Source organism: Bactrocera oleae, chromosome 5, assembly GCF_042242935.1.
Source record: "Bactrocera oleae isolate idBacOlea1 chromosome 5, idBacOlea1, whole genome shotgun sequence".
Classification (NCBI taxonomy): Eukaryota; Metazoa; Arthropoda; class Insecta; order Diptera; family Tephritidae; genus Bactrocera; species Bactrocera oleae.
In genome coordinates, this window is record NC_091539.1 from 62,952,555 (window position 1) to 62,965,062 (window position 12,508).

The 12,508-nt window shown below is 30.0% G+C and overlaps 1 protein-coding gene across 1 annotated transcript in view; it reads right to left on the reverse strand.

The window, feature by feature from the left end:
- Positions 1 to 7,558: 7,558 nt before the first annotated feature.
- Positions 7,559 to 12,508, reverse strand: part of Dora (zinc finger SWIM domain-containing dorado) — a gene marked incomplete at its 5' end in the record, with an annotated part of 28,119 nt that continues 23,169 nt past the window's right edge. Inside the window, 3 exon segments of the mRNA XM_014232253.3 lie at positions 7,559 to 10,548; positions 11,879 to 12,028; positions 12,106 to 12,444. Coding sequence (XP_014087728.3) covers positions 8,730 to 10,548; positions 11,879 to 12,028; positions 12,106 to 12,444 — 2,308 coding nt within the window.

A 12,508-nucleotide genomic window follows, 5' to 3' on the forward strand; every position in this document is an offset into this window, starting at 1 on the left:
TGCAATATTAAAAAGTTTCTTCTTAAAAACTCGTAATTTTATTTTAATTTTTCAATTTTAATGCTAATTAAAATATTTTTTTTTTACATTATATATGCTGTTATACATATATGTACATATGTATGATTTTTGCTTAGTAAAGTATAATATTTTAATAAAAGAATTTTTAGCATAAATATAAATTAAAATACATAAATAGAAAAGAATTCGAAAAATACATAAAAGCAAAATTATATAAATGCAAAAAAATTGTAATTTTTCAAAATAAAAAAAAATATTTCAATATTAGCTGGCATTGAAATAAATATGTATTCATATATATGTACACATTTTTGCTATAAAGCACCTTAAAAGTGTACATGTGTTAGACTTTCTTTCATTTATTACTCATTTAACACATAAATCTTTTACCAACATCACACGAATTGCAATTGTATGCCTTTTAGTATTTATATACATACACATACTATTTATGTTTTTGTATGTATATTTATTTTCGCGTGAGTGTAAAATTTCTTAATGCTTTCTGATACAGTTTCCATATCGAAGGCGAAACTGTAATGTTGCGCTTTTAAAATCATTTATTTAATTATATTAATATTTATATTGCATGTCTCGTATATGTATGTATGTGTGTGTGTGTGTAAGTACATACACATGTTCTCTGCATTTGCAAAATCTTCATTGTTGCTTCATTAAATAATTTTATCATTTTGATAATTTTTGCCACTAATTTTGTTTACGGATATTCCATCAGTGATATTTTTGTTGTTACTAAGCCGCAGCCATAATTTTTACTCGCAATTAATTTTACGCTTAATGATCCTAAAAGATCAATGAATAAGGAAATGAGCATAAAATGCATTTACATGTGTATTTTCGTGGAAAAAATTTTAAGTCTTTGCACTCATTAAATTTTATACGTCTACAGTTTATGCAAAAAGCTCAACGACCGGAAGTGAGACGATTTTTATTTACTGTAATATTTTCAAATAAAATTTTCAGTGGCAAAATAAATAATAATGCAGTGTTAATTAACTGGTATTTTGTTTGAATTGTAGCTAAAGTGACGTCAGCAAATTGTTTTATGTTGTGAAAATGACAGAGAACCTAGCGCGTGCACTTAGTTTGACTCAACTTTTTCATATCCTCAGACAAGATCATACTACAAGCTTACTTATCCGTATACTATCTGGAATATTTGTTTGAACAGCTTATAACGCCGGTCCGTTGTAGTACCTAGAACACTAAACAAATATTATCATAGCAGATTTTTTTTCGTATTTCGTTGCTTTATATAACAAAGGTCAAGCCTCCGCAAATTTTTTTCGCATTTTTTTCTCTGAAACCTAACCTTAAATATTTGCTTTAGTGAACTCGAAATGAGTCGGTTGAGATTATAAAATGATATTGAATAATAGACCTTCTAGCCATAAAGTCCTAAATTGAGGAAAGTTGGAGAAAGCGTTGAATTATTTATGCTTATATTGGAGATTTGAGGAGAGTTGTGGTTAATTATAAAGAATTGTATTTTTTTTATTTGATTACAATTTGGTAAAAACTGTATGAGAGATTGATAAAAGTGCGATTTTCTTATTGAGGTTATGATGTAAAACAATTTAATGTTGGAAAGAAATAATTGAATTCACTAATGAATGCATGGCAACAACAGTAGCTCTATTTTAATAATATTTTATTCAATGAAGGTTTTCAAAATCCGTAATTACTGTTTTTAAAAACCTTTATATTTATAATATTATTAAATCACAAAGAAATACGGTATTTATTTTGAATAAAAATTAAAAAAAAAATTAGTTTGGTTTCGCAGGCTTTCATATGAAGTTCACTTTTGGTTAAAAAAAAATTAGCCCTCGATAAAAATTTTTAGAAGAAGACGCACCCTAATTTATTTAGATAAAAGTGTAGCATGTACATTTTCAATTTATATTTAAGTAGAATGTGTGTTCGGATTCGAAATTAAGGTTAGAAATTGTTTTTAAAATTTTATAATAATTCAAAAAAAGAACAAAACGTTAAAAAAAAATTTTGGGCGTTGTCAAAAATTTAAAAACGGGGCAGATCCTTCAACTGACCTGCCTTTAAACGATATAACACCTTTTCGCACACACATAGTATACATAACATATGTATGTATGAAATTTTTTCACAAGTAGTCATCAGTACTTATACTCACACACACATATATACACTAATTTATACAAATTTACAGTTCCTTTCTCAGCTAAGACGTTGCTAATATTTTTTTTGTTTATGTCTAAATACATAAGTATTTGGTTTTAAGTACATCTTTAATTACGCAAAGTAATGTAATTACACTACACCGTTAAAAATTGCATTACAACAATATACACATATTTGCATTTGCCACTACGCATGCATCTGGTAGTGAGTAAATTAATATTTTCATTACTTTTTCAATAGATATACATACATACGCTAAATATTTATCATTAACTTTAGTTTTAATTAATTTTGTAAAATTGTAAAGAATGAGGTATTTTTTTCTTTTAAAATAGCTTAATTAATAGTGTAAATATTATCATATATGTTTATGTATATATGCTGAAGTATATATGTACATATGTACATACAAGTATGCGTATGTATATAAGTAAGTATCTATTTTTGTCTTTCAATAACTATTCAAGCATAAATCATTACTTTTAAATACCTATATTTTAAAGGTCTATGTACTTGAGTGTTTATGCATGCATTAGCAAAAACAACACAATTCTTTGAAAAAATTGCTTTTATATTTTATTTACTATAAAAAATGAGCTAAGAATTATACAAAATATTTTCTTATACAAAAGTCCAGAAAAGTTCCGAAATTTTTTGAGTGACATGAAAAAAGTAAAGTAAAACAAGAAAAAACGTTAACTTCGGCTGCACCGACGCTATAATGGCCTTTACAAATAAAGAAGTTTCCATACAAAAACTTTATTTTGATTGCTCAGTTTGTATGCCAGCTCTATGCTATACTTGTAGTAGTCCGATATCGGCGCTTCCGACAAATGAGCAGCAGACAAATGAGAGAAAAGAACGAGTACAAAATTTCAGAACGATGTCTCAAAAACTAAAGGACAAGTTGGCGTATATACATACAGACAAACGGACATGTCTAAATCAACTCAGCTCGTCATGCAGATCATTTATATATTATATAATACATACATATATATTTTATAGGGTCTCCGACGATACTTTTCAGAATTAAAAAGCCATGTTCTGCTAATCGTTTTCGCACAATTTTCAATTCATATCCGAATTTAGATCACACGATTTTCAGAGCATTCTTGGTAGTGTTGAAATTTTTCTGGTTACGATTCAACGAAAGATTGGAAAATTCTCTCAAACCTGGTGTTTCAGTATATAGTGATCTTTAAGACCTCCGGCGGAGCTCGATATGGGTATATACTTGAAGAGTAGTTCCGTAAAAAACTTTTTACCAGAAACATCATTCGAAATTTTATTTTTTTCAGTTTGATATTCGACTAGAATATTATACTTTCTAGTTTTCTATAACAGCTTCGAATTTTATATGGGAACTTCTATCGAAGCGTTCTCCATTTCCTAGATCATTAGATCATAACAAAAAGCTTCTTTTTATAGATCTTCTATGTTTATAGAGGGCAAAAAGTCTTGACAATCGTGTTTGTGATTGATTGATTAAATTATTTTCAAAATTAAATTTCAGTTTTTAATTTGAAAATAGTTTTGAGAAACACCAAATAAGGAAATATACTTAACAACTAAAACAAGTCGCGTTAAATGTATCATTCAATAGTGTTGCTTTTAAAATACTTATATACATGTAAATATCTACATATTTATATATACTTAGGCTTATTCGAAAACGCTAATTACAGTGCTATTTTTTGGTGAGGGGAAGTTTGGAGGGAGTTTAGCATTTATATACAAATTTTATTTTATATTGCAAGTAGCAAATCACTCTCACTACTGTCTTCAATCTGAATACTGTTGCTGTACATTTTTAGTTTGCTGATTATTTGGAATTAAAACTCTACTTTTTACACATTTTTTTTCAAAGTTTGCACAAATATTTTTCGAATTTTTTTATTCAACTACCACAACACATGCGTTTTCAATCGTTAGTTAAACTCAATTGTTATATGCTGTACATATGTATGTGTATTATTCGTATTTTTTCAATTTTAATCATATTATTGCTTTAGCTATGTATATTCGCTTGCCTGTTTTTATATGAAGTTATAGTTTTTTTTTTAAACTAAAAAATTTTCTGCATCAAAAAAAAAATCTATATACGAGAAAAATTCTAAAAATTAAAAAAAAAATGTATGATTAAGATTTAAAAAAATTAAAAATATATATATACATACATATATTTAAAAAAATATATTAAATATTTTGAAAATTTATTTGGAAAAAAAATTTAAAAGGAAAAAATTTTAAATATATTTTATTTTCTTATTAAAATCAAATACACATATTTTTTTCTTTTGTAATAATAATGTATAAAAAATATATTTTGAAAAGTTGCACTTACATATAATATATATTCAAGTTCTTCATATTGTGTCGCTATGCTTCATCTCCATTTAAATACTTTTCTTAATACTTATTTACAAAACCAGAATTTTTTGAAGTGTGTGTAGGTATTTTTATTTACAACAGTGTACATTTAACTATATGAATTTCATCAATAAAGAGTAGTGTTGTTGTTCTGCAAAGTTAGTTACAAAATATAGTGTAGCAGATTATCAGTTATTTTTATATTTATTTATTTTTTTATTGCAAGTTGGCAGTTTTTCATACACATATGTATGTATGTATGTTTGTATATTATATAACTCGTTAGTTTGAATGAACGGTAAGCGGTAGAAAAATGGCAAAACAATTTGCGAATTGAATTAATGGAAATGTAAATAAATCAAGAAGTGAGAAGAAAAAAATAATTTTAATAAAAAAATAAGGAATTAAAGACGCTTAAAATTAAAATTAATATTCTCAAAAATTAAAAAAACAAATTTAAAAAAAATATATATTTATTCGTTTTGCGCGCAGTTCATTTGGGCAAGTCCGGGTTAGATATGATTCTAAATGTATTTTATTAACTTAATTTTGCGAAATTATGTCAGAAATGAGAAAAAACCGTAATAAAAACACAAAATTTTTAAATAGAAAAAAACTTAATTTTTAATAAAATTAAAATTAATATTCTCAAAAATTAAAAAAACAAATTTAAAAAAAATATATATTTATTCGTTTTGCGCGCAGTTCATTTGGGCAAGTCCGGGTTAGATATGATTCTAAATGTATTTTATTAACTTAATTTTGCGAAATTATGTCAGAAATGAGAAAAAACCGTAATAAAAACACAAAATTTTTAAATAGAAAAAAACTTAATTTTTAAATTTTTAAATAGAAAAAAATTTAGTTTAAAATTTTTTTAATTATATCAGAAGTGAGAAGAAAATCAATTATAAAAACAAAATTTTTAATTAGAAAAATTTAAAAACCAAATTTTTAAATTTTTAATTAGAAAAAAATTTAAATTTTTCAAAAAAATTTACAAAATTTATAAATAAAATGTTCAAAATTTTGAATTAGAAAAGAAATTTGAAATTTTTCTAACTAAACAATTTTTTTTCTTATTGTTTTTTCTTACTTCTGACATATTTTTTCTAATTTAGTTATCCAAAGTAATCGAAAAATAAAGTTCATTAATGAAAAGGATGTCAAAACGATTAAAAAAATAAAATATATTTCAGTCATTTTAACATTTAACAAAAATAAAATTTCACATATTCATAAAAGATCAATATCCTATCCGACTGCAATGAACCAAAACTCAATTGTCAACAAGCGTCATATTAATAAAATTTCAGCCTAAAAGATACTACAGAAAATGAAAAACATCTATGGTAGCATTAAACCAACGCCAGTGGATATTATTGTACAACTTGTCTTTTTTTTTCTGTAACTCACATGCAATATTTCTAAAAAAAATAGTTAAAATCAAGGTCCATATAAAAGATGGTGGTACTGAATAAAAGTTATCAATTTCAAATAACAGACAAAATATTTAACTGAACTCAATTGTATCACAAGTAAAAATAATCGATTTTATGCTGCTACAACAATGTTAAATACTCAACTCTGCCCACTCTGCGCAAGTAACCACCCTACTTGGAATATTTTTTAACTGGCGCCAAAATGTTGCGAAATATTAATGTTTGAGGAAAAGGAAAATTTGTTTGAAACAAAATTGAAAATTTTGAAAATTGAAATATATTATATATATTCTCCCACAATGCCTAGGTGGAACATAGGACCTCTTACTAAGCTCAAATAAATTTTTATTCTTCGACAAACAATTGTTACCCTTATAACGGTAAACTGTAACTGTGAATTAATTTAAGTACACCAAATTAAACACAAAATAAAAAGTCTATTTGTTTTTATCTTTTTTGCGAGTTTTGAGATAAATCCAAAAAATCATATTTATTCAAAACTACTTTTATAATATATATATATTTTTTTTGCATTTTTTAATAAACATTTTTATAATTGAAAAAATATATGTATGTAAAAATACAAAATATATTTTTTAGCATTAATTGTGTATGTGTGTATGTAAATGTAAATGTAATTGTAGGTATTTCTTGTAAATAATTGTATAAAATAAAAACTTTTGCACACAAAAGCACAAAAACTAAAATAAACACGTGTATAAAAAACAAAACCAAAACGTTGCAAAATAGAATTCATTTGCATAAGCAACGTAATTATAGCTACGCAACACATATACATGTATATGTGCATGTTTGCTTGTAATAAATATATTTAAAAGAAAAAAATGTAAACAAAAAAAATATTTTAATGTATAACTATGTGTGTATATAAGTTTGTATATGAAAATATGAATTTATGCAACGTTATTTTGCGTTGCATGTGTATATGAATAATTAATGCGACATGTAAAAAATATTTCAAAAATATATAAAATACAAAAAAAATATAAAACATATAAAAAATATAAAAAAAATATTAAAATATAAAAGAATGTAAGATATAAAAAAAATATTAAAATATAAAAGAATGTAAGATATAAAAAAAAGTGTTAAATATAAAAAATTTCAAATATAGAAAATTTATAGTACATAAAAAAAATAGAAAATATAAAAAGATAAGAACAAACAAATTTAAACATAAAAAAAATTTAAAAGTAAAAAAAATTTAAACGTAAAAAAATTAAACATAAAAAAATTGTTAATATAAAAAAATATGAAATGTATAATGCATTAAATATAAATATAAAATTTAAATATAAGAAAAAAGTTAAATTAAAAAAAATTTGAAAATAGAACAAATTTTACAACATAAAAAAAATTTGGTATTAAAAAATTTTATGTATAAAAAATACATATGTATGTGTGTATAAAAATCAAATAAAAATTAGAAAATCTATAAAACTCAAATTAAATATAAAAACAAAAAAAAACGTACAATTACGCACTTAATGCTAAAAAAAAAATATTGAAATTTTACAAAATTTTTATGCATAATCAATTAATTTATTTGTGTTTTTTAACATTACAATTTAAATTTACGAATTATGTTGCATGTAAGCGAAGCAGCAGCTTCGAAAATATTTTTTTACAATTTTATTTTCAATGAGTTGAAATTATGCTTAAAAAGCAATTAATTTTTCTTTGTTTTTGAACACATTGCAGCTGGAAAACAGAAAAAAACAGCCGTCAGCGGTAGACTTTTGCGATTTTCGTGTTGTTGTTGCTACTGTTTTACCGTTATTATTATTCCTGCCCTCAACTTTTAAATTTACAAGTTTAGTTTGCTCGTTTTTATAAATTTTCCACAATTGTTGCATACATATTATATTACGCTCGCGTGTCTTTGTCTACTCAAATAATTATCCATATTAATTATTAATTATTCAAATATAATAATTGTAAAAGTGTAAATGTTGCATAAAAACATTTGCGTCGCGCTCACATACAGTAAATAAATATTATTAAATAAAAAAAACTCCTGAAGCATGTGGTAAATGTTGCTTTACATTAAATAATCAGTCCAGCCCTAACTAACTGAAGTTATATTCTATGTAAATATGTATATATATGTATGTACATATATACATACAATAAAAATCTAAGCAAAAAATAGTGTTAAAATTAAAATCAGAATTAGAATTGCGAAAAGAGCTTTATAAACGTGTAAATATTTCAATAAATAATCGAACGAACGAAAAAAATATTTCATACACATTTTAGAAAAGGTAAAATTATACATAAAAAAACAAAGCAAACTATGATTATGAGAAACGGTGGTAAGTTCAAAAATTGCTTATTTGTTTGTTTTTTTATTATTATTACTACTACTACTTATAATTTTTTTGTTTATAATAATATTTTTGTTATTAATATTATTTTTTATTATTATTTATTTTATTATATTTTTAATATATATTTATTTTTCATTTTATTTCATTACTATTATTTATTATTATTATTATTTTTTAATTGTCATTAATATTATTAATTATTTTTAATATTTTATTTTATTATTATTTTTATTACTATAACTACTGCTTTTTTGCTAACATTAACTTTCAGCCACCAATGGCAACAAACAGTGTGTGTGTGTGCAGCAATGTTGCCGCAATATGTTGCGCAACATTCTGATTTCTACTTTATTTCAACGCCTTACAACGGCGCTGGTGGCGGCGGCGGCGCATGATGATAGTGCCGCACATTCTGATGATGGCGATGGTGATGAGGCTGGTGATAACCGTAATGTGTGGCATGTTGCTGGAGCGGCTGCGGCGGCTGTTGGGCATATTGCTGATGCTGCAGCTGTTGTCTATCGGCCAGCGCTGCATCTGCTTGCAGCGGATGTTGGTGTTGGTGTTGGTGCTGATGTTGTTGCTGTTGTTGTTGCGATTGCGTCTGTTGCAACAGCGCTTGTTGATGTGTATGCGCATGCATATTGCTCGCCGCAGCATTATGATAGTGATGGTGATGGCGATGATGATGATGTTGTGTGTTCGCTTGCCCGCTGCCACCGCCCACCAAGCCGCGGTTCGCGTCATTGTTCGCCTGCGTTGTTGCGACCATTGCTGCTGCCGCCGCCGCCGCTGCTGCTGCTGAAGCGCCTCCATTTGTGGTCGTTGTTGCTGTTGTGCGCATACAATTTAGTTGGAAATTGCTGAATTCCACCACAATCGGCGCGGCCGAAATGACATTTACATTTTGTGTTGCATTTACAGTGCTTATGTTGGCTAAAGGTGCGGAAGCACCGCTGCCACCGCTGACGCCGTATGTTGTTGGTGGCGGCGGTGCTGTGGCAATGGCCAGCATCGCTGTCGGGTATATTTGCTGCTGTTGTTGCTGTTGTTGTTGCTGTGTGGTGTGTGTCAGCGCGTGTGCCATTGCTGCAGTTTGCTGTTGCTGCTGCTGCTGGTGTGTTATCGTGGCTTGTGATGTGTTCGTTGCGTGGTGTGTGAGTGTCGACGGCGTAGCTTGCCTATTGCTGCGCGTTGCATGTGCATGCGCTGTTGTTGTTGCCGCCACATGTTGGTATTGTGGGGCTGGTTGTTGTGGCGCCACATACGATGTGGATTGGTCTTCTTGCGGCGGCTGCGACGGCGGCGGCGGCTGCTGCTGCTGCTGGTGATAGTAAGCTGTTTGCAGTTGATAGTGTTGCTCGTATTGTTGTTGTAGCTGCAGCTGCATCTGCTGGTGGTGAAAGGCATCCGACAGTGGCGCCACTGTGTTGCCTGTGGCATAGTGCTGCTGGTGTGTTGGATAATGCGCTGATGTTGATGAGGACGCAGCAGATGATGGTGGCAACGTTTGTGGTGGGGGTAGTGGTGGTGGCGTCGCTGTTACAGCATGCCGCTGTGTTGTTGCTGTGCCAGCCGTTGCTGCCACCGTTTCAGTGACACCCGTGTAGTAAGCGAAATTGTTGGTATTTGTCGCTTCAGCGCTGCTCGGCGGTGTGCTGCCTACGGATGTTGCTGATAAGGGTAGCGCTGCTGCGGGCAATGTCGGCACACCGGCACCGCTCATATTCGTTTTTATGTGTCTGCTGCAGCTGCTGTTATGCTGTGTGTTGCTGCTGTGGCCGCTGCCATTGTGAGTGCTGCTGGTATGATTGCTGTTGTTCTGATTGTTGTTGCTGCTGCCGTTGCTACGACCACCACCAGCACCACCGGTACAGCTATTGCTACTGCCAACAGCTTCATTAGCAACCGTCGCTGTGGTTGCAGCATTAGTGTTGGTGACATTTTCTATCGTGTTTTTTGTTGTTGTATTGTCCATAGCCGTGTTATGGACGTTTGCTGCGCTCGTTGCCGATGTTGTTGTCGAAGTCGTTGAATTATTGGTGGAAAAGTAGTTGTCGATTTTTGGTGCTGACGTTGTTGAATGCGATAAACTAAATGAATCAAGTCTTTGTCATTTGGAATTGCTTTGCAGAGCTGCATTGATTTGCGTCCACAATTCTTTTTTGCACGATTTCGATCTAGAGGGAAGAAAATTGTAGATATTTTCATTAGGGTGGTCAAAATTTATATGTGGACGTGAAAAGTTTGCTGATATTTTGCTAAGCCCTGAATGAAATATAAGTTGGGTTAGGTTAAAATGTTGATTCTGTTACAAACGCCAAAAAGGATGTCACTTAGTCAGCGTGGAATGCCGGTCCATTGTGATACCTATATAGAAGTTTATTAAAAAAAAAAAAACAAAAAAATTTTTCAACAAACCCATTGAAGTAGTCTTGGAGCTTGAAGGTAAGCACACTATTTTTGAAAATGTGCTTGACAAAAAATTTATCGATTACTGTAAAAAAAACATTATACAGAAATCAAATATACATATATCTCAATATCTTTCAGTTGGCAACTCTATTCTAAATTTCCTATTTTCTATATCCTGAACAGGGTATATGATGTTTGCCACAAGGTTTGTAACATCCAGAAGGAAACGTCGGAGACCCTATAAAATTTTTATAGAAATGATCAGCGTAACGAGCTGAATCGCAACATCGACAGCCATATCCCTCTGTTTGTATATACGCGATATAGCATAGTTCTCTTTTCTCCAAGAAGCTGCTCATTTGGCGAAACCGCCGATATCGGACCTGTATAGCATATAGCTCCTATACAAACTGATTGATCAAAATTCAGTCCTTGTATGGAAAACTTTTTTGTTTAACGATATATCTTCAATTGGGCAAGAATTATTGCCAACGCAGCAATCTCCGAAAAAATTGCTCAGATCGGATAGCTATACCATAAAGTTGCCATACAAATTGACCGATCAAAATCAACTGAAATTAACGTTTTTTCTTGGTTTAATATTTTTCGACAGATTTTCTAAAACTCTTCACATTTGGAACACATTTTGAATTATTTTTACTATTATTATTTTTTCAATAATTGGCAACAATTACAAAATATGTTTTAGGAATATTTTCTGTTTGTTGCCGATATTGGTTTAAATTTTTTGCTTTAAAATTTTTATTTTGAAGAATTACTGAAGCCCTTTATATTGAGGTTCCCAATATTAACATTTCTCCCTTAAAAGCAATTATTGTAACCCAATTTGAAAACTATCCTTCAAATAGTTTTGAGTCCATAGTGAATATACAAACAATCCAAGTCCTTAAGTCTTCAACCTTATATAATAAGACATAACCTCAAATTTAAAGACTGTGGAAACACTAAAGCCGTTGCCTTTAGATGTACTTTCAAGATGGGAATTTTGAGTAAAAACTATTTTTGCTACAAAAGAAATTATTTTCACATATTCCAAGAACCGTTATACATCGATTAAACCTGACTGCTATTTACCTCTTAATCGATTGCAGCCAATCCTTAAACTGCGCATTGCCTTCTGGTGTAATTTGGAACGCAGCGCGGGCTGCTAAGATAATGCTTGCAAAGTCCTCATAATCAGCCTGAGTCAGATGGTATAACTTCTGATGTATGCACTGAATGTACCTGCAAGAGAATTAAGAAATATTAATTAACAACTACTTTATAAAACAACAAAAAGCTCTCATTGCAGTGCAACTTACATCTGTTGACACTTCTGCACCAGAGGCGTTAACGCCGAGCGCAAATGCTGCATTACCAACTGGTGATTGTTACGACCCAGATAGTGCGCCGATTCGATGGCAACGTCGTGCAACACAAAGGGACTGACAATCGAATTAACAGCGCAGACGCAGAACTGATGCAGATATTGAGTGCCCAATTTTTTGGAGATGCGCAGCAACCATTTGACATCCTCGCCGTAAGGTGGATTGCGTGCGTACTTCGCTTGCGGACGATCATCGTGCACGCGGCGCGCCAACGTCTCCATAGCCAACATGCCTACATTGTAGGCGGCGAGTAGATAACGCAATTGCGTTGAACTGCAGGTAAAAGAAAAATAAAAATTAAAATGGCACATTTCTAAAGAAAAAATGCACCGTTATT